Genomic DNA, 22,386 nt, shown 5'->3' with positions numbered 1-22,386 from the left:
AGGGGGTCGCTATGTTATGCATGCGCGCCCGTGTGCTCCGTGTAGTGCACGTTAAAGACCCCACCATGCATGTTGGTGGTGAAATTGCGGGGTACCAGCCGCTCAGTGCGGCAATTCTAACCAATTAGGCAAAATTCCAGTTTGATTGGGAAGAAGACGAAGAACGGGATAGCCGGTCCACTGCTTTCGCCGCTCTGTGAGTTTTCATTTCTTCGTGCCATTGCAAAGCTTCCCGCCTCATTCTGCTGTGCAGTATGGCGTTATAAACGACTAAGGACGACGGCGAACCGGAAAAACTTAGCCAAGAGAGCCATTCATGGTCCCAATAAGCGTTCCCTGCTGTTAAGCGGGGGGCCGCCATCACTGGTGCCTCATGCCGTAATGATGGAGGCTTCTACCATGGCTACAACGGAAGGACAGCATAGTACAGCGTCCCTGCCACCGGAGGACAACGTTTTACTCAATGAACATGATCCGCCAGCCATAAAAAAGCGCGCCATCGAGGAGTTACAACGCCACACAACCGGAGATGGACATGCAGCTGAAGAGGAAAGTCAGGCTGCGTTTACTGTAGTCAGATATAAGAAGTCTAGGCCTACCGACATCCCAGTTGTGATTCAACCAACGCAACCAGGTTGTTCCTTCTGGAGGCTCAATCCCAATTTGCTTGCATCGGCAGTCGTCTCGATTGCCCAGGAAAAAGTTCTTACGCATCGCTTCAACAAGGACGGTGGCCTTGTCGTCACCGTATCGACTCTCAACGCTGCCAACCGTCTTCTTGCCGTGACGGAGCTGGTTGGCATGACGGTCCAAGCACGTCTACCACGTTCCTATTCAGCGACGTGTGGAAAGATTGATGATGTCCCTCTTGAGTACACGGACGAAGAACTCCTTTCCTACCTGAGAGATCAAGGTGTTACATCTGCCAAAAGGCAAGTCTCTTATGATCGCGGCGAAAATGGTGTAGTGGCAGAGCGTCGCCGAAAAACAGTGCTTCTGGAGTTCCCAAACGGCTCTGCATTACCAAAGCGCATTTTCCTTGGCTTCTGCAGTTATCCCGTTGAGGAATACTTGGGAACAGCAACCCAGTGCTTCAAATGTCAAAGGCACGGTCATATTGCAAAGTACTGCAATGGGCCCGTCCGATGCAAAATATGCGCAGGACCGCACTCGTACAAAGACTGCACTTCGCGCGCGCACCCTCGATGTGCGAACTGTGATGGACCACATCCTGCAACCTTCGGTGCCTGCCCGCAGAAAAAAGCCGCCACTCTTGCACGCGCAGTTGAGCAACTTCAAGGAAGGGCTCCCAAACAACGCGAGCCGCCCCCAAATCCAGAAGTGGTTTGCGCAACACCCAGCTCCACTCAGGGTTCGCTTTCAACACACACAAACTCAACAACGAAAAAGTCCTATGCACGTACTGTTCGAGAAAGCCCCAAAAAGCCCCAGCCTGAAGAGAAACAACAACCGACACGACCTTTCGTTACTCCTGTGCTACCCATTGCGACTCAGCATGCAACCGAACCACCAGCGGAGACCCACGCTCCTACAACGCAAGTCGACTTGAGTAAAGTGATAATTCCCCTGTTATTTGCGGCACTCAAAGCTCTTATGTCCGCCTTACCATCCGCAAGCGGTTTGCCTGAAGTTGCTGCTCTCATGGCTTTGGAACCTCTGCTAGCAGCATCTTGCTCCCTACCTGGTGTGCCATTCACCATCGGGAAACAATGACGGCAACACCATCGCCAATAGTGTCATTGAACAGTCACCTAAAATGATGCACCATTTTCCAGTGGAACGCTCGTGGTCTGAGGTCGAAGCTCGGTGATCTACGTCAGCTTCTTCACACTTACCGATTCCCATTCGTTGTCATTTCAGAGTCACGAGTAGATCAGAATTTCCGCTTGAGTGGTTACTATTTCATCCACTCTCAACGAGTAAGCGGTACAAGCCGGCTTCTTATCGGGTTCCGTACTGACGTTCCGGCAGTTGAAATTCCAGTCTCACCGCACGAAACAAATGAGTACGTCTGCGCAACTACAATTATTGGTTCTCAGACTTTCACATTTATCGCAGCGTACTTACAACCCAACGCCAAGTTTGATGAGACCAGGCTGGACAACCTCATCACGTCGACTGATAAGCCGCACATTATCTGTGGGGACTTTAACGCTCATAATGAAATTTGGGGCAGTTCCCAGACAAGCCTACGTGGTGCAAAACTCGCGGACCTCCTAATTAGACATGGCATTGAACCCCTAAACGATGGCAGCATTACCTTCCTCAAATCCCCCAAAACAACCAGCTGTATCGATCTATCATTCGTCACTGCTGGCTTTTCCGCAAAATTCACGTGGTGCACAGACTTAGAGACAAGAGGAAGTGACCACTACCCGATTTTGATATCAACTCGTGACTCGCACTCTCAGACTAACAAAGAACAGGTCGCGTGCACAGACTGGAGAGCTTTCGTGGAAGCCATATGAACCTGCATTACGGCAGTGACTCGAGATGACGAAATTATCCCAGCGATACTTCACTGTTTTCGGAATTCCACATGCTTAAGAACAAAACGCTGGAATCAACCCAATAATGACGCTGAGTACCAAAGATTATGTGCCATTCGTCGCCGTGCGGAGCGAAAAGCCCTCCGTACAAAATGTCTAGAAGATTTACGAGCTTCTAGAAGGGCTCAGAGACATGTAATGCGTCACCTATACAAGCTTCAGCGACAACGGTGGAGGAACTTTTGTGCAACGTTAAATACTCACACACCGTTGACGCGCATCTGGCGTGTTGTCAAAGGGTTACGCACGCAACCTAAGCAGCTAGGCCCTTTTGTTGCCCTCTCACTGCACGAGCACTCCTCTTTGAAATTGGTCGCAGAGGAATATTGCAAGATCCTCTCCTCATCAACGCTGAATACACTTCCACCTGTTAGGCCTCCAGAATCAGCCGTTCCAGCACTGGACCTGCCTTTTACATTACAAGAACTGACAGCAGCAATCTCCAATGTAAAAACCAAGTCGTGTCCAGGTCCGGATGGCGCTAGTTACGCAACCTTGACGCACTTGCCTCACAATGCCCTGCTTCGTCTCCTAGAGTTCTACAATTCCTCGTGGGTGAGCGGTACGCTGCCCTCTGATTGGAAACTCGCCCAAATTACTCCTGTTCTAAAGCCTAGCCGGCCGCCCACGTGTTATTCCTCTTTTCGGCCTATAGCTCTGTTGAACTGTATTGGGAAACTGATGGAGAAGATGGTACATAAAAGAATGTCCTGGTTTCTCGAAAGCCGACGCCTTTACCCGCAAAAGATGAATGGATTCCGTAGGCACAGATCGTCTATTGACAATATAATTGCCCTTATCTCGTCAGTTGAGGAGCAATTGGATTCTAGCCGTATACCAATCGCAATTTTCTTAGATATAAAAACTGCCTACGACTCTGTCACACACACAGCCATTCTAACTGCTCTTGTAGTACATGGCTTTGGAGGAAGACTCTACGCCTGGATCGAGGATTACCTTGCTGGACGTCAGCTTTTCATGCGCACTTCGGATGGTGACACATCACGTTTCCCCGTCGAAAAAGGTGTTCCACAAGGAGCCGTTTTAAGTCCACTGTTATTTAATTTGACTCTCATAGAGCTGTAACGGTGCCTACCGCGGGGAGTTAACATCACGATCTACGCAGACGACATTTGTATCTGGCACGCAGCACGCTCCCGACGCACCACTCAGCAACGTCTCCAGAAGGCCCTCTTCTCCATTTCAACCTACCTTGCTGCTCGTGGACTTCACCTAGAAAAGCGTTGCAATGGCGTTTACAAGGAAGCGCATGGATCAGTACCCAATTCTGCTGAGTGGACGAGCCCTCCCGTACGCCCGGACCCACAAGTATCTTGGCGTAATCATCGACCATAATCTCTCCTGGTCGCCTGAGATAAATAGATTGTGTGCCCGCATCTCTGCGACGTCTGAGGTTCTGAGATACCTTGCCGGTTCCCGTTGGGGCAGCAACTGCGGGTCGATGCTACAGCTTCACAAAGCTTACGTCGATGGCCTCATACGCTATAGCCTTCCCTTACTACACCCTGCAGCGCCTATTAACAAAATGAAGCTAGAAGCGGCTCGACAGAACAGCCTGCGCATTTGTCTTGAACTACCCAGAGGTTCTTCGGGTGCCGGGACCATCGCTGAAGCTCGTTGCTTGCCTCTGGACGCACTCATGTTACAGGAGTCACTCCGTGTCCACTACCGGCATCTACTTCAACCTACACCCCACTGTCTGAGCAGGACAACTGCGGCCCAGAGTTCTGGGTTCGGAGATGCTATTAGAGCTTTGTGCCTTCCCAAAACGACGCAACCACCGCGAGCAATGCCATCTCAGTTTCCGCCCTGGACATTAGCGTCTACTCGTATAGGTTTATGCATCCCAGGGATGACATCTAAGAAGATAACGCCTCAGGCTGAACTGCTCCAACTGGCGTTGGACTACATGCACAGGTTGCATTCCACCAGGGTTCATCTTTTCACTGATGGGTCTTCGCTGCCGCAAAGTTCCTCCTCTGGACTATTCGTCCCGTCGACTGGTAAACTCTTTTCCTACCGTTTAGACAGACCAACGTCCTCGACATCAGCTGAACTACACTCCCTCAAAGAGGCAATCCGCTACATCCTACGTCAAGAGCCCAACGAATGGACCATATTCACTGACTCTAAACCTGCCCTTCAGTGCCTCCTTAAGAGCGGCAAGCACTTCACATATGAACTTGCCGTTCGAGATATTCTCTACCTACATCACCTTGCAGTAGGCGCTGGGCACAATATTGTTTTTCAGTGGGTCCCTGGTCACTGTGGGATAACGGGAAACCAAAAAGCTGATGACGCTGCCTCTGCAGCCCACACCTGCCGAAATATACGAAGAACATTTTTTACCAAACACGACGCTTCCACCATGGCCACACGTTACGCCCTTTCAGAGAGAAACAGAATGTGGTCAGATCCTACCCACCACCACAAGTTTCTCTACTCCCTTGACCCTCAGCTGTCGTCAAGACTTCCTTACCAGCTCCCCCGTCATCTAGAAACATTATTTCATCGGCTGCGACTTAATGCAGCTTACACCAACAGCTACCGTTTCCGCATTGGACTATCTACCACCCCCAGGTGCAACAACTGTGCATCGGAAGACACTATTGAGCATCTTTTACTCCACTGTCCTGCCTACAAGGACTCTAGATCAACTTTGCTTCAGAACATTGCACGCATAGGTTACACGCACGGTCCAGTGACCTTAAAAACCATTTTAGGGCCCTGGCCGTCTTCTTCTGAGCAACGCCTAGCCCTAAAATTTCTGTTTTCGTACCTCAGTGATACTGGCCTAATTCAAAAACTTTAAATCTCTTCACTCTGAGACTTTCGCTCTTGCCCTTTTACTTAATTTCGTTGGTCCCTCTCTCAGCTTGCATCTCTTTTCTGCCCTCCTCTCTCTTGGGCCTTTCTTCCTATTCCCCCTCCCCTAACAGAGTAGCATGAAGGCGATTTTGTACGCCGGCTAAACACTCTGTTTTCTAATAAAGAGCTTCTCTCTCTCTCTCTTCTTTCCCAGCGGCCACCACGTAGAACGGGGTCGGAGGTCGGGGTTAGCAATTGGCATATCCGAACTGCTGGAGCCAGTGCCTCGTAATGCATGTAGCAGCACAGAGAGATACGGGACGAGGGACTCGGTAAAGATACATATCAAGGTTGCAGTCGTCATTGCCAGTGCTATTCGGCTTTTTTCGAAATATTTTAATAGGGCCGAATGACCTGTGCTTGTCACGTTTCTTTGGTTCATTGATAAATAAGCGAAAATATAAGTCGAGAAAAAATCCGCCGTTTTTCCAGCAGGGGGACTCGAACCCACATCTCCGCATAACCGGTGCGGTTGCGTTCGCCATTACGCTATCCCACAGCGGCTTCTCTCTCGACTTTAAAGCGGGGGTTTATATTTACAAGAGCTCTGAGGCCGGTCAACTAGCGCCGCCCCTCGACTACCGCGGGAGATGTAGAACGTCTTCTTTCCCAGCGGCCGCCACGTAGAACGTGGTCGGAGGTCGGGGTTAGCAATTGGCATATCCGAACTGCTGGAGCCAGTGCCTCGTAATGCATGTAGCAGAACAGAAAGATACGGGACGAGGGACTCGGTAAAGATACATATCAAGGTTGCAGTCGTCATTGCCAGTGCTATTCGGCTTTTTTTGAAATATTTTAATAGGGCCGAATGACGTGTGCTTGTCACGTTTCTTTGGTTCATTGATAAATAAGCGAAAATATAAGTCGAGAAAAAATCCGCCGTTTTTCTGGGAGCGGGACTCGAGCCCACATCTCCGCATAACCGGTGCGGTGCGTTCGCTATTTCGCTATCCCACAGCGGCTTCTCTCTCGACTTTAAAGCGGGGGTTTATATTTACAAGAGCTCTGAGGACGGTCAACTAGCGCCACCCCTCGACTACCGCGGGAGACGTAGAACGTCTTCTTTCCCAGCTGCCGCCACGTAGAATGTGGTCGGAGGTCGGGGTTAGCAATTGGCATATCCGAACTGCTGGAGCCAGTGCCTCGTAATGCATGTAGCAGAACAGAGAGATACGGGACGAGGGACTCGGTAAAGATACATATCAAGGTTGCAGTCGTCATTGCCAGTGCTATTCGGCTTTTTTCGAAATATTTTAATAGGGCCGAATGACGTGTGCTTGTCACGTTTTTTTGGTTCATTGATAAATAAGCGAAAATATAAGTCGAGAAAAAATCCGCCGTTTTTCCGGGAGCGGGACTCGAACCCACATCTCCGCATAACCGGTGCGGTGCGTTCGCCATTACGCTATCCCACAGCGGCTTCTCTCTCGACTTTAAAGCGGGGGTTTATATTTACAAGAGCTCTGAGTCCGGTCAACTAGCGCCGCCCCTCGACTACCGCGGGAGACGTAGAACGTCTTCTTTCCCAGCGGCCGCCACGTAGAACGTGGTGGGAGGTCGGGGTTAGCAATTGGCATATCCGAACTGCTAGAGCCAGTGCCTCGTAATGCATGTAGCAGAACAGATAGATACGGGACGAGGGACTCGGTAAACATACATATCAAGGTTGCAGTCGTCATTGCCAGTGCTATTCGGCTTTTTTCGAAATATTTTAATAGGGCCGAATGACGTGTGCTTGTCACGTTTCTTTGGTTCATTGATAAATAAGCGAAAATATAGGTCGAGAAAAAATCCGCCGTTTTTCTGGGAGCGGGACTCGAGCCCACATCTCCGCATAACCGGTGCGGTGCGTTCGCTATTTCGCTATCCCACAGCGGCTTCTCTCTCGACTTTAAAGCGGGGGTTTATATTTACAAGAGCTCTGAGGCCGGTCAACTAGCGCAGCCCCTCGACTACCGCGGGAGACGTAGAACGTCTTCTTTCCCAGCGGCCGCCACGTAGAACGTAATTGGAGGTCGGGGTTAGCAATTGGCATATCCGAACTGCTGGAGCCAGTGCCTCGTAATGCATGTAGCAGAACAGAGAGATACGGGACGAGGGACTCGGTAAAGATACATATCAAGGTTGCAGTCGTCATTGCCAGTGCTATTCGGCTTTTTCAAAATATTTTAATAGGCCGAATGACGTGTTCTTGTCACGTTTCTTTGGTTCATTGATAAATAAGCGAAAATATAGGTCGAGAAAAAATCCGCCGTTATTCCGGGAGCGGGACTCGAACCCACATCTCCGTATAACCGGTGCGGTGCGTTCGCCATTACGCTATCCCACAGCGGCTTCTCTCTCGACTTTAAAGCGGGGGTTTATATTTACAAGAGCTCTGAGGCCGGTCAACTAGCGCCGCCCCTCGACTACCGCGGGAGACGTAGAGCGTCTTCTTTCCCAGCGGCCGCCACGTAGAACGTGGTCGGAGGTCGGGGTTAGCAATTGGCATATCCGAACTGCTGGAGCCAGTGCCTCGTAATGCATGTAGCAGAACAGAGAGATACGGGACGAGGGACTCGGTAAAGATACATATCAAGGTTGCAGTCGTCATTGCCAGCGCTATTCGGCTTTTTTGAAATATTTTAATAGGGCCGAATGACGTGTGCTTGTCACGTTTCTTTGGTTCATTGATAAATAAGCGAAAATATAAGTCGAGAAAATATCCGCCGTTTTTCCGGGAGCGGGACTCGAACCCACATCTCCGCATAACCCGTGCGGTGCGTTCGCCATTACGCTATCCCACAGCGGCTTCTCTCTCGACTTTAAAGCGGGGGTTTATATATACAAGAGCTCTGAGGCCGGTCAACTAGCGCCGCCCCTCGACTACCGCGGGAGACGTAGAACGTCTTCTTTCCCCGCGGCCGCCACGTAGAACGTGGTCGGAGGTCGGGGTTAGCAATTGGCATATCCGAACTGCTGGAGCCAGTGCCTCGTAATGCATGTAGCAGAACAGAGAGATACGGGACGAGGGACTCGGTAATGATACATATCAAGGTTGCAGTCGTCATTGCCAGTGCTATTCGGCTTTTTTCGAAATATTTTAATAGGGCCGAATGACTTGTGCTTGTCACGTTTGTTTGGTTCATTGATAAATAAGCGAAAATATAAGTCGAGAAAAAATCCGCCGTTTTTCCGGGAGCGGGACTCGTACCCACATCTCCGCATAACCGGTGCGGTGCGTTCGCCATTACGCTATCCCACAGCGGCTTCTCTCTCGACTTTAAAGAGGGGGTTTATATTTACAAGAGCTCTGTGGCCGGTCAACTAGCGCCGCCCCTCGACTACCGCGGGAGGCGTAGAACGTCTTCTTTCAGCGGCCGCATCGTAGAACGTGGTTGGAGGTCCGTGTTAGCAATTGGCATATCCGAACTGTTGGAGCCAGTGCCTCGTAATGCATGTAGCAGAACAGAGAGATACGGGACGAGGGACTCGGTAAAGATACATATTAAGGTTGCAGTCGTCATTGCCAGTGCTATTCGGCTTTTTTCGAAATATTTTAATAGGGCCGAATGACGTTTGCTTGTCACGTTTCTTTGGTTCATTGATAAATAAGCGAAAATATAAAGTCGAGAAAAAATCCGCCGTTTTTCCGGGAGCGGGACTCGAACCCACATCTCCGCATAACCGGTGCGGTGCGTTCGCCATTACGCTATCTTACAGCGGCTTCTCTCTCGACTTTAAAGCGGGGGTTTATATTTACAAGAGCTCTGATGCCGGTCAACTAGCGCCGCCCCTCGACTACCGCGGGAGACGTAGAACGTCTTCTTTCCCAGCGGCCGCCACGTAGAACGTGGTCGGAGGTCGGGGTTAGCAATTGGCATATCCGAACTGCTGGAGCCAGTGCCTCGTAATGCATGTAGCAGAACAGAGATACGGGACGAGGGACTCGGTAAAGATACATATCAAGGTTGCAGTCGTCATTGCCAGTGCTATTCGGCTTTTTTCGAAATATTTTAATAGGGCCGAATGACGTGTGCTTGTCACGTTTCTTTGGTTCATTGATAAATAAGCGAAAATATAAGTCGAGAAAATATCCGCCGTTTTTCCGGGAGCGGGACTCGAACCCACATCTCCGCATAACCGGTGCGGTGCGTTCGCCATTACGCTATCCCACAGCGGCTTCTCTCTCGACTTTAAAGCAGGGGTTTATATTCACAAGAGCTCTGAGGCCGGTCAACTAGCGCCGCCCCTAGACTACCGCGGGAGACGTAGAACGTCTTCTTTCCCAGCAGCCGCCACGTAGAACGTGGTCTGAGGTCGAGGTTAGCAATTGGCATATCCGAACTGCTGGAGCCAGTGCCTCGTAATGCATGTAGCAGAACAGAGAGATACGGGACGAGGGACTCGGTAAAGATACATATCAAGGTTGCAGTCGTCATTGCCAGTGCTATTCGGCTTTTTTCGAAATAATTTAATAGGGCCGAATGACGTGTGCTTGTCACGTTTCTTTGCTTCATTGATAAATAGGAGAAAATATAAGTAGACAAAAAATTCGCCGTTTTTCCGTAAGCGGGACTCGAACCCACATCTCCGCATAACCGGTGCGGTGCGTTCGCCATTACGCTATCCCACAGCGGCTTCTCTCTCGACTTTAAAGCGGGGGTTTATATTTACAAGAGCTGTGAGGACGGTCAACTAGCGCCGCCCCTCGACTACCGCGGGAGACGTAGAGCGTCTTCTTTCCCAGCGGCCGCCACGTAGAACGTGGTCGGAGGTCGGGGTTAGCAATTGGCATATCCGAACTGCTGGAGCCAGTGCCTCGTAATGCATGTAGCAGAACAGAGAGATACGGAACGAGGGACTCGGTAAAGATACATATCAAGGTTGCAAGCGTCATTGCCAGTGCTATTCGGCTTTTTTCGAAATATTTCAATAGGGACGAATGACGTGTGCTTGTCACGTTTTTTTGGTTCATTGATAAATAAGCGAAAATATAAGTCGAGAAAAAATCCGCCGTTTTTCCTGGAGCGGGACTCGAACCCACATCTCCGCATAACCGGTGCGGTGCGTTCGCCATTACGCTATCCCACAGCGGCTTCTCTCTCGACTTTAAAGCGGGGGTTTATATTTACAAGAGCTCTGAGGTCGGTCAACTAGCGCCGCCCCTCGACTACCACGGGAGACGTAGAACGTCTTCTTTCCCAGCGGCCGCCACGTAGAACGTGGTCGGAGGTCAGGGTTAGCAATTGGCATATCCGAACTGCTAGAGCCAGTGCCTCGTAATGCATGTAGCAGAACAGAGAGATACGGGACGAGGGACTCGGTAAAGGTACATATCAAGGTTGCAGTCGTCATTGCCAGTGCTATCCGGCTTTTTTTGAAATATTTTAATAGGGCCGAATGACATGTGCTTGTCACGTTTCTTTGGTTCATTGATAAATAAGCGAAAATATAAGTCGAGAAAAAATCCGCCGTTTTTCCGGGGGCGGGACTCGAACACACATCTCCGCATAACCGGTGCGGTGCGTTCGCCATTACGCTATCCCACAGCGGCTTCTCTCTCGACTTTAATGCGGGGGTTTATATTTACAAGAGCTCTGAGGCCGGTCAACTAGCGCCGCCCCTCGACTACCACGGGAGACGTAGAACGTCTTCTTTCCCAGCGGCCGCCACGTAGAACGTGGTCGGAGGTCAGGGTTAGCAATTGGCATATCCGAACTGCTAGAGCCAGTGCCTCGTAATGCATGTAGCAGAACAGAGAGATACGGGACGAGGGACTCGGTAAACATACATATCAAGGTTGCAGTCGTCATTGCCAGTGCTATTCGGCTTTTTTCGAAATATTTTAATAGGGCCGAATGACGTGTGCTTGTCACGTTTCTTGGGTTCATTGATAAATAAGCGAAAATATAAGTCGAGAAAATATCCGCCGTTTTTCCGGGAGCGGGACTCGAACCCACATCTCAGCATAACCGGTGCGGTGCGTTCGCCATTACGCTATCCCACAGCGGCTTCTCTCTCGACTTTAAAGCAGGGGTTTATATTTACAAGAGCTCTGAGGCCGGTCAACTAGCGCCGCCCCTAGACTACCGCGGGAGACGTAGAACGTCTTCTTTCCCAGCAGCCGCCACGTAGAACGTGGTCGGAGGTCGGGGTTAGCAATTGGCATATCCGAACTGCTGGAGCCAGTGCTCCTAATGCATGTAGCAGAACAGAGAGATACGGGACGAGGGACTCGGTAAACATACATATCAAGGTTGCAGTCGTCATTGCCAGTGCTATTCGGCTTTTTTCGAAATATTTTAATAGGGCCGAATGACGTGTGCTTGTCACGTTTCTTTGGTTCATTGATAAATAAGCGAAAATAGAGGTGGAGAAAAAATCCGCCGTTTTTCTGGGAGCGGGACTCGAGCCCACATCTCCGCATAACTGGCGCGGTGCGTTCGCTTTTTCGCTATCCCACAGCGGCTTCTCTCTCGACTTTAAAGCGGGGGTTTATATTTACAAGAGCTCTGAGGCCGGTCAACTAGCGCCTTCCCTCGACTACCGCGGGAGACGTAGAACGTCTTCTTTCGCAGCGGCCACCACGTAGAACGTTGTCGGAGGTCGGGGTTAGCAATTTGCATATCCGAACTGCTGGAGCCAGTGCCTCGTAATGCATGTAGCAGAACAGAGAGATACGGGACGAGGGACTCGGTAAAGATACATATCAAGGTTGCAGTCGTCATTGCCAGTGCTATCCGGCTTTTTTTGAAATATTTTAATAGGGCCGAATGACATGTGCTTGTCACGTTTCTTTGGTTCATTGATAAATAAGCGAAAATATAAGTCGAGAAAAAATCCGCCGTTTTTCCGGGAGCGGGACTCGAACCCACATCTCCGCATAACCGGTGCGGTGCGTTCGCCATTACGCTATCCCACAGCGGGTTCTCTCTCGACTCTAAAGCGGTGGTTTATATTTACAAGAGCTCTGAGGCCGGTCAACTAGCGGCGCCCCTCGACTACCGCGGGAGACGTAGAACGTCTTCTTTCCCAGCGGCCGCCACGTAGAACGTGGTCGGAGGTCGGGGTTAGCAATTGGCATATTCGAACTGCTGGAGCCAGTGCCTCATAATGCATGTAGCAGAACAGAGAGATACGGGACGAGGGACTCGGTAAAGATACATATCAAGGTTGCAGTCGTCATTGCCAGTGCTATTCGGCTTTTTTTGAAATATTTTAATAGGGCTGAATGACGTGTGCTTGTCACGTTTCTTTGGTTCATTGATAAAAAAGCGAAAATATAAGTCGAGAAAAAATCCGCCGTTTTTCCGGGGGCGGGACTCGAACCCACATCTCCGCATAACCGGTGCGGTGCGTTCGCCATTACGCTATCCCACAGCGGCTTCTCTCTCGACTTTAATGCGGGGGTTTATATTTACAAGAGCTCTGAGGCCGGTCAACTAGCGCCGCCCCTCGACTACCACGGGAGACGTAGAACGTCTTCTTTCCCAGCGGCCGCCACGTAGAACGTGGTCGGAGGTCGGGGTTAGCAATTGGCATATCCGAACTGCTAGAGCCAGTGCCTCGTAATGCATGTACCAGAACAGAGAGATACGGGACGAGGGACTCGGTAAACATACATATCAAGGTTGCAGTCGTCATTGCCAGTGCTATTCGGCTTTTTTCGAAATATTTTAATAGGGCCGAATGACGTGTGCTTGTCACGTTTCTTTGGTTCATTGATAAATAAGCGAAAATATAGGTCGAGAAAAAATCCGCCGTTTTTCCGGGAGCGGGACTCGAACCCACATCTCCGCATAACCGTTGCGGTGCGTTCGCCATTACGCTATCCCACAGCGGCTTCTCTCTCGACTTTAAAGCGGGGGTTTATATTCACAAGAGCTCTGAGGCCGGTCAACTAGCGCAGCCCCTCGACTACCGCGGGAGACGTAGAACGTCTTCTTTCCCAGCGGCCGCCACGTAGAACGTAATTGGAGGTCGGGGTTAGCAATTGGCATATCCGAACTGCTGGAGCCAGTGCCTCGTATTGCATGTAGCAGAACAGAGAGATACGGGACGAGGGACTCGGTAAAGATACATATCAAGGTTGCAGTCGTCATTGCCAGTGCTATTCGGCTTTTTTCAAAATATTTTAATAGGCCGAATGACGTGTTCTTGTCACGTTTCTTTGGTTCATTGATAAATAAGCGAAAATATAGGTCGAGAAAAAATCCGCCGTTATTCCGGGAGCGGGACTCGAACCCACATCTCCGTATAACCGGTGCGGTGCGTTCGCCATTACGCTATCCCACAGCGGCTTCTCTCTCGACTTTAAAGCGGGGGTTTATATTTACAAGAGCTCTGAGGCCGGTCAACTAGCGCCGCCCCTCGACTACCGCGGGAGACGTAGAGCGTCTTCTTTCCCAGCGGCCGCCACATAGAACGTGGTCGGAGGTCGGGGTTAGCAATTGGCATATCCGAACTGCTGGAGCCAGTGCCTCGTAATGCATGTAGCAGAACAGAGAGATACGGGACGAGGGACTCGGTAAAGATACATATCAAGGTTGCAGTCGTCATTGCCAGCGCTATTCGGCTTTTTTGAAATATTTTAATAGGGCCGAATGACGTGTGCTTGTCACGTTTCTTTGGTTCATTGATAAATAAGCGAAAATATAAGTCGAGAAAAAATCCGCCGTTTTTCCGGGAGCGGGACTCGAACCCACATCTCCGCATAACCCGTGCGGTGTGTTCGCCATTACGCTATCCCACAGCGGCTTCTCTCTGGACTTTAAAGCGGGGGTTTATTTATACAAGAGCTCTGAGGCCGGTCAACTAGCGCCGCCCCTCGACTACCGCGGGAGACGTAGAACGTCTTCTTTCCCCGCGGCCGCCGCGTAGAACGTGGTCGGAGGTCGGGGTTAGCAATTGGCATATCCGAACTGCTGGAGCCAGTGCCTCGTAATGCATGTAGCAGAACAGAGAGATACGGGACGAGGGACTCGGTAATGATACATATCAAGGTTGCAGTCGTCATTGCCAGTGCTATTCGGCTTTTTTCGAAATATTTTAATAGGGCCGAATGACTTGTGCTTGTCACGTTTGTTTGGTTCATTGATAAATAAGCGAAAATATAAGTCGAGAAAAAATCCGCCGTTTTTCCGGGAGCGGGACTCGTACCCACATCTCCGCATAACCGGTGCGGTGCGTTCGCCATTACGCTATCCCACAGCGGCTTCTCTCTCGACTTTAAAGCGGGGGTTTATATTTACAAGAGCTCTGTGGCCGGTCAACTAGCGCCGCCCCTCGACTACCGCGGGAGGCGTAGAACGTCTTCTTTCAGCGGCCGCCACGTAGAACGTGGTTGGAGGTCCGTGTTAGCAATTGGCATATCCGAACTGTTGGAGCCAGTGCCTCGTAATGCATGTAGCAGAACAGAGAGATACGGGACGAGGGACTCGGTAAAGATACATATTAAGGTTGCAGTCGTCATTGCCAGTGCTATTCGGCTTTTTTCGAAATAGTTTAATAGGGCCGAATGACGTGTGCTTGTCACGTTTCTTTGCTTCATTGATAAATAGGCGAAAATATAAGTAGACAAAAAATTCGCCGTTTTTCCGTAAGCGGGACTCGAACCCACATCTCCGCATAACCGGTGCGGTGCGTTCGCCATTACGCTATCCCACAGCGGCTTCTCTCTCGACTTTAAAGCGGGGGTTTATATTTACAAGAGCTGTGATGACGGTCAACTAGCGCCGCCCCTCGACTACCGCGGGAGACGTAGAACGTCTTCTTTCCCAGCGGCCGCCACGTAGAACGTGGTCGGAGGTCGGGGTTAGCAATTGGCATATCCGAACTGCTGGAGCCAGTGCCTCGTAATGCATGTAGCAGAACAGAGAGATACGGGACGAGAGACTCGGTAAAGATACATATCAAGGTTGCAGTTGTCATTGCCAGTGCTATTCGGCTTTTTTTGAAATATTTTAATAGGGCCGAATGACGTGTGCTTGTTACGTTTCTTTGGTTCATTGATAAATAAGCGAAAATATAAGTCGAGAAAAAATCCGCCATTTTTCCGGGAGCGGGACTCGAACCCACATCTCCGCATAACCCGTGCGGTGCGTTCGCCATTACGCTATCCCACAGCGGCTTCTCTCTCGACTTTAAAGCGGGGGTTTATATATACAAGAGCTCTGAGGCCGGTCAACTAGCGCCGCCCCTCGACTACCGCGGGAGACGTAGAACGTCTTCTTTCCCCGCGGCCGCCACGTAGAACGTGGTCGGAGGTCGGGGTTAGCAATTGGCATATCCGAACTGCTGGAGCCAGTGCCTCGTAATGCATGTAGCAGAACAGAGAGATACGGGACGAGGGACTCGGTAATGATACATATCAAGGTTGCAGTCGTCATTGCCAGTGCTATTCGGCTTTTTTCGAAATATTTTAATAGGGCCGAATGACGTGTGCTTGTCACGTTTCTTTGGTTCATTGATAAATAAGCGAAAATATAAGTCGAGAAAAAATCCGCCGTTTTTCCGGGAGCGGGACTCGTACCCACATCTCCGCATAACCGGTGCGGTGCGTTCACCATTACGCTATCCCACAGCGGCTTCTCTCTCGACTTTAAAGCGGGGGTTTATATTTACAAGAGCTCTGTGGCCGGTCAACTAGCGCCGCCCCTCGACTACCGCGGGAGGCGTAGAACGTCTTCTTTCAGCGGCCGCCACGTAGAACGTGGTCGGAGGTCGGGGTTAGCAATTGGCATATCCGAACTGTTGGAGCCAGTGCCTCGTAATGCATGTAGCAGAACAGAGAGATACGGGACGAGGGACTCGGTAAAGATACATATTAAGGTTGCAGTCGTCATTGCCAGTGCTATTCGGCTTTTTTCGAAATATTTTAATAGGGCCGAATGACGTTTGCTTGTCACGTTTCTTTGGTTCATTGATAAATAAGCGAAAATATAAGTCGAGAAAAAATCCGCCGTTTTTCCGGGAGCGGGACTCGAACCCACATCTCCGCATAACCGGTGCGGTGCGTTCGCCATTACGCTATCCCACAGCGGCTTCTCTCTCGACTTTAAAGCGGGGGTTTATATTTACAAGAGCTCTGATGCGGTCAACTAGCGCCGCCCCTCGACTACCGCGGGAGACGTAGAACGTCTTCTTTCCCAGCGGCCGCCACGTAGAACGTGATCGAAGTTCGGGGTTAGCAATTGGCATATCCGAACTGCTGGAGCCAGTGCCTCGTAATGCATGTAGCAGAACAGAGATACGGGACGAGGGACTCGGTAAAGATACATATCAAGGTTGCAGTCGTCATTGCCAGTGCTATTCGGCTTTTTTCGAAATATTTTAATAGGGCCGAATGACGTGTGCTTGTCACGTTTCTTTGGTTCATTGATAAATAGGCGAAAATATAAGTCGAGAAAATATCCGCCGTTTTTCCGGGAGCGGGACTCGAACCCACATCTCCGCATAACCGGTGCGGTGCGTTCGCCATTACGCTATCCCACAGCGGCTTCTCTCTCGACTTTAAAGCAGGGGTTTATATTTACAAGAGCTCTGAGGCCGGTCAACTAGCGCCGCCCCTAGACTACCGCGGGAGACGTAGAACGTCTTCTTTCCCAGCAGCCGCCACGTAGAACGTGGTCGGATGTCGGGGTTAGCAATTGGCATATCCGAACTGCTGGAGCCAGTGCCTCGTAATGCTTGTAGCAGAACAGAGAGATACGGGACGAGGGACTCGGTAAAGATACATATCAAGGTTGCAGTCGTCATTGCCAGTGCTATTCGGCTTTTTTCGAAATAGTTAAATACGGCCGAATGACGTGTGCTTGTCACGTTTCTTTGCTTCATTGATAAATAGGCGAAAATATAAGTAGAAAAAAAATTCGCCGTTTTTCCGTAAGCGGGACTCGAACCCACATCTCCGCATAACCGGTGCGGTGCGTTCGCCATTACGCTATCCCACAGCGGCTTCTCTCTCGACTTTAAAGCGGGGGTTTATATTTACAAGAGCTCTGAGGACGGTCAACTAGCGCTGCCCCTCGACTACCGCGGGAGACGTAGAGCGTCTTCTTTCCCAGCGGCCGCCACGTAGAACGTGGTCGGAGGTCGGGGTTAGCAATTGGCATATCTGAACTGCTGGAGCCAGTGCCTCGTAATGCATGTAGCAGAACAGAGAGATACGGGACGAGGGACTCGGTAAAGATACATATCAAGGTTGCAGTCGTCATTGCCAGTGCTATTCGGCTTTTTTCGAAATATTTTAATAGGGCCGAATGACGTTGCTTGTCACGTTTTTTTGGTTCATTGATAAATAAGCGAAAATATAAGTCGAGAAAAAATCCGCCGTTTTTCCTGGAGCGGGACTCGAACCCACATCTCCGCATAACCGGTGCGGTGCGTTCGCCATTACGCTATCCCACAGCGGCTTCTCTCTCGACTTTAAAGCGGGGGTTTATATTTACAAGAGCTCTGAGGTCGGTCAACTAGCGCCGCCCCTCGACTACCGCGGGAGACGTAGAACGTCTTCTTTCCCAGCGGCCGCCACGTAGAACGTGGTCGGAGGTCGGGGTTAGCAATTGGCATATCCGAACTGCTGGAGCCAGTGCCTCGTAATGCATGTAGCAGAACAGAGAGATACGGGACGAGGGACTCGGTAAAGATACATATCAAGGTTGCAATCGTCATTGCCAGTGCTATTCGGCTTTTTTCGAAATATTTTAATAGGCCGAATGACGTGTTCTTGTCACGTTTCTTTGGTTCATTGATAAATAAGCGAAAATATAGGTCGAGAAAAAATCCGCCGTTTTTCCGGGAGCGGGACTCGAGCCCACATCTCCGCATAACCGGTGCGGTGCGTTCGCCATTACGCTATCCCACAGCGGCTTCTCTCTCGACTTTAAAGCGGGGGTTTATATTTACAAGAGCTCTGAGGCCGGTCAACTAGCGCCGCCCCTCGACTACCGCGGGAGACGTAGAACGTCTTCTTTCCCAGCGGCCGCCACGTAGAACGTAGTCGGAGGTCGGGGTTAGTAATTGGCATATCCGAACTGCTGGAGCCAGTGCCTCGTAATGCATGTAGCATAACAGAGAGATACGGGACGAGGGACTCGGTAAAGGTACATATCAAGGTTGCAGTCGTCATTGCCAGTGCTATCCGGCTTTTTTTGAAATATTTTAATAGGGCCGAATGACATGTGCTTGTCACGTTTCTTTGGTTCATTGATAAATAAGCGAAAATATAAGTCGAGAAAAAATCCGCCGTTTTTCCGGGAGCGGGACTCGAACCCACATCTCCGCATAACCGGTGCGGTGCGTTCGCCATTACGCTATCCCACAGCGGGTTCTCTCTCGACTCTAAAGCGGGGGTTTATATTTACAAGAGCTCTGAGGCCGGTCAACTAGCGGCGCCCCTCGACTACCGCGGGAGACGTAGAACGTCTTCTTTCCCAGCGGCCGCCACGTAGAACGTGGTCGGAGGTCGGTGTTAGCAATTGGCATATCCGAACTGCTGGAGCCAGTGCCTCATAATGCATGTAGCAGAACAGAGAGATACGGGACGAGGGACTCGGTAAAGATACATATCAAGGTTGCAGTCGTCATTGCCAGTGCTATTCGGCTTTTTTTGAAATATTTTATTAGGGCCGAATGACGTGTGCTTGTCACGTTTCTTTGGTTCATTGATAAATAAGCGAAAATATAAGTCGAGAAAAAATCCGCCGTTTTTCTGGGGGCGGGACTCGAACCCACATCTCAGCATAACCGGTGCGGTGCGTTCGCCATTACGCTATCCCACAGCGGCTTCTCTCTCGACTTTAATGCGGGGGTGTATATTTACAAGAGCTCTGAGGCCGGTCAACTAGCGCCGCCCCTCGACTACCACGGGAGACGTAGAACGTCTTCTTTCCCAGCGGCCGCCACGTAGAACGTGGTCGGAGGTCGGGGTTAACAATTGGCATATCCGAACTGCTAGAGCCAGTGCCTCGTAATGCATGTAGCAGAACAAAGAGATACGGGACGAGGGACTCGGTAAACATACATATCAAGGTTGCAGTCGTCATTGCCAGTGCTATTCGGCTTTTTTCGAAATATTTTAATAGGGCCGAATGACGTGTGCTTGTCACGTTTCTTTGGTTCATTGATAAATAAGCGAAAATATAGGTCGAGAAAAAATCCGCCGTTTTTCTGGGAGCGGGACTCGAGCCCACATCTCCGCATAACCGGTGCGGTGCGTTCGCTATTTCGCTATCCCACAGTGGCTTCTCTCTCGACTTTAAAGCAGGGGTTTATATTTACAAGAGCTCTGAGGCCGGTCAACTAGCGCCGCCCCTCGACTACCGCGGGAGACGTAGAACGTCTTCTTTCCCAGCGGCCACCACGTAGAACGTGGTCGGAGGTCGGGGTTAGCAATTGGCATATCCGAACTGCTGGAGCCAGTGCCTCGTAATGCATGTAGCAGAACAGAGAGATACGGGGCGTTGCCATTACGCTATCCCAAAGCGGCTTCTCTCTCGACTTTAAAGCGGGGGTTTATATTTACAAGAGCTCTGTGGCCGGTCAACTAACGCCGCCCCTCGACTACCGCGGGAGACGTAGAACATCTTCTTTCCCAGCGGCCGCCACGTAGAACGTGGTCGGAGGGCGGGGTTAGCAATTGGCATATCCAAACTGCTGGAGCCAGTGCCTCGTAATGCATGTAGCAGAACAGAGAGATACGGGACGAGGGACTCGGTAAAGATACATATCAAGGTTGCAGTCGTCATTGCCAGTGCTATTCGGCTTTTTTTCGAAATATTTTAATAGGGCCGAATGACGTGTGCTTGTCACGTTTCTTTGGTTGATTGATAAATAAGCGAAAATATAAGTCGAGAAAAAATCCGCCGTTTTTCCGGGAGCGGGAATCGAACCCACATCTCCGCATAACCGGTGCGGTGCGTTCGCCATTACGCTATCCCACAGCGGCTTCTCTCTCGACTTTAATGCGGGGGTTTATATTTACAAGAGCTCTGAGGCCGGTCAACTAGCGCCGCCCCTCGACTACCACGGGAGACGTAGAACGTCTTCTTTCCCAGCGGCCGCCACGTAGAACGTGGTCGGAGGTCGGGGTTAGCAATTGGCATATCCGAAATGCTAGAGCCAGTGCCTCGTAATGCATGTAGCAGAACAGATAGATACGGGACGAGGGACTCGGTAAACATACATATCAAGGTTGCAGTCGTCATTGCCAGTGCTATTCGGCTTTTTTCGAAATATTTTAATAGGGCCGAATGACGTGTGCTTGTCACGTTTCTTTGGTTCATTGATAAATAAGCGAAAATATAGGTCGAGAAAAAATCCGCCGTTTTTCCGGGAGCGGGACTCGAACCCACATCTCCGCATAACCGTTGCGGTGCGTTCGCCATTACGCTATCCCACAGCGGCTTCTCTCTCGACTTTAAAGCGGGGGTTTATATTCACAAGAGCTCTGAGGCCGGTCAACTAGCGCCGTCCCTCGACTACCGCGGGAGACGTAGAACGTCTTCTTTCCCAGCGGCCGCCACGTAGAACGTGGTCGGAGGTCGGGGTTAGCAATTGGCATATCCGAACTGCTGGAGCCAGTGCCTCGTAATGCATGTAGCAGAACAGAGAGATACGGGACGAGGGACTCGGTAAAGATACATATTAAGGTTGCAGTCGTCATTGCCAGTGCTATTCGGCTTTTTTCGAAATATTTTAATAGGGCCGAATGACGTTTGCTTGTCACGTTTCTTTGGTTCATTGATAAATAAGCGAAAATATAAGTCGAGAAAAAATCCGCCGTTTTTCCGGGAGCGGGACTCGAACCCACATCTCCGCATAACCGGTGCGGTGCGTTCGCCATTACGCTATCCCACAGCGGCTTCTCTCTCGACTTTAAAGCGGGGGTTTATATTTACAAGAGCTCTGATGCGGTCAACTAGCGCCGCCCCTCGACTACCGCGGGAGACGTAGAACGTCTTCTTTCCCAGCGGCCGCCACGTAGAACGTGATCGAAGTTCGGGGTTAGCAATTGGCATATCCGAACTGCTGGAGCCAGTGCCTCGTAATGCATGTAGCAGAACAGAGATACGGGACGAGGGACTCGGTAAAGATACATATCAAGGTTGCAGTCGTCATTGCCAGTGCTATTCGGCTTTTTTCGAAATATTTTAATAGGGCCGAATGACGTGTGCTTGTCACGTTTCTTTGGTTCATTGATAAATAGGCGAAAATATAAGTCGAGAAAATATCCGCCGTTTTTCCGGGAGCGGGACTCGAACCCACATCTCCGCATAACCGGTGCGGTGCGTTCGCCATTACGCTATCCCACAGCGGCTTCTCTCTCGACTTTAAAGCAGGGGTTTATATTTACAAGAGCTCTGAGGCCGGTCAACTAGCGCCGCCCCTAGACTACCGCGGGAGACGTAGAACGTCTTCTTTCCCAGCAGCCGCCACGTAGAACGTGGTCGGAGGTCGGGGTTAGCAATTGGCATATCCGAACTGCTGGAGCCAGTGCCTCGTAATGCATGTAGCAGAACAGAGAGATACGGGACGAGGGACTCGGTAAAGATACATATCAAGGTTGCAGTCGTCATTGCCAGTGCTATTCGGCTTTTTTTGAAATATTTTAATAGGGCCGAATGACATGTGCTTGTCACGTTTCTTTGGTTCATTGATAAATAAGCGAAAATATAAGTCGAGAAAAAATCCGCCGTTTTTCCGGGGGCGGGACTCGAACCCACATCTCCGCATAACCGGTGCGGTGCGTTCGCCATTACGCTATCCCACAGCGGCTTCTCTCTCGACTTTAATGCGGGGGTTTATATTTACAAGAGCTCTGAGGCCGGTCAACTAACGCCGCCCCTCGACTACCACGGGAGACGTAGAACGTCTTCTTTCCCAGCGGCCGCCACGTAGAACGTGGTCGGAGGTCAGGGTTAGCAATTGGCATATCCGAACTGCT

General features: G+C 50.5%; 1 protein-coding gene across 1 annotated transcript in view; it reads left to right on the top strand.

Moving 5' to 3' along the window:
• Positions 1 to 399: 399 nt before the first annotated feature.
• LOC144160707 (uncharacterized) overlaps positions 400 to 22,386 on the top strand; it is a 93,914-nt gene continuing 71,927 nt past the window's right edge. The window contains exon 1 of the mRNA XM_077691906.1: positions 400 to 1,289. Within this exon, the coding sequence (XP_077548032.1) occupies positions 400 to 1,289 (890 nt within the window). The remainder of the gene's footprint in view (positions 1,290 to 22,386) is intronic.

The sequence above is a fragment of the Haemaphysalis longicornis genome, unplaced genomic scaffold, assembly GCF_048455015.1.
Source record: "Haemaphysalis longicornis isolate Haplotype H1 unplaced genomic scaffold, Haemaphysalis longicornis Haplotype H1 scaffold_11, whole genome shotgun sequence".
In the NCBI taxonomy this organism is placed as follows: Eukaryota; Metazoa; Arthropoda; class Arachnida; order Ixodida; family Ixodidae; genus Haemaphysalis; species Haemaphysalis longicornis.
This window is presented reverse-complemented; position numbering and strand designations above follow the sequence as displayed.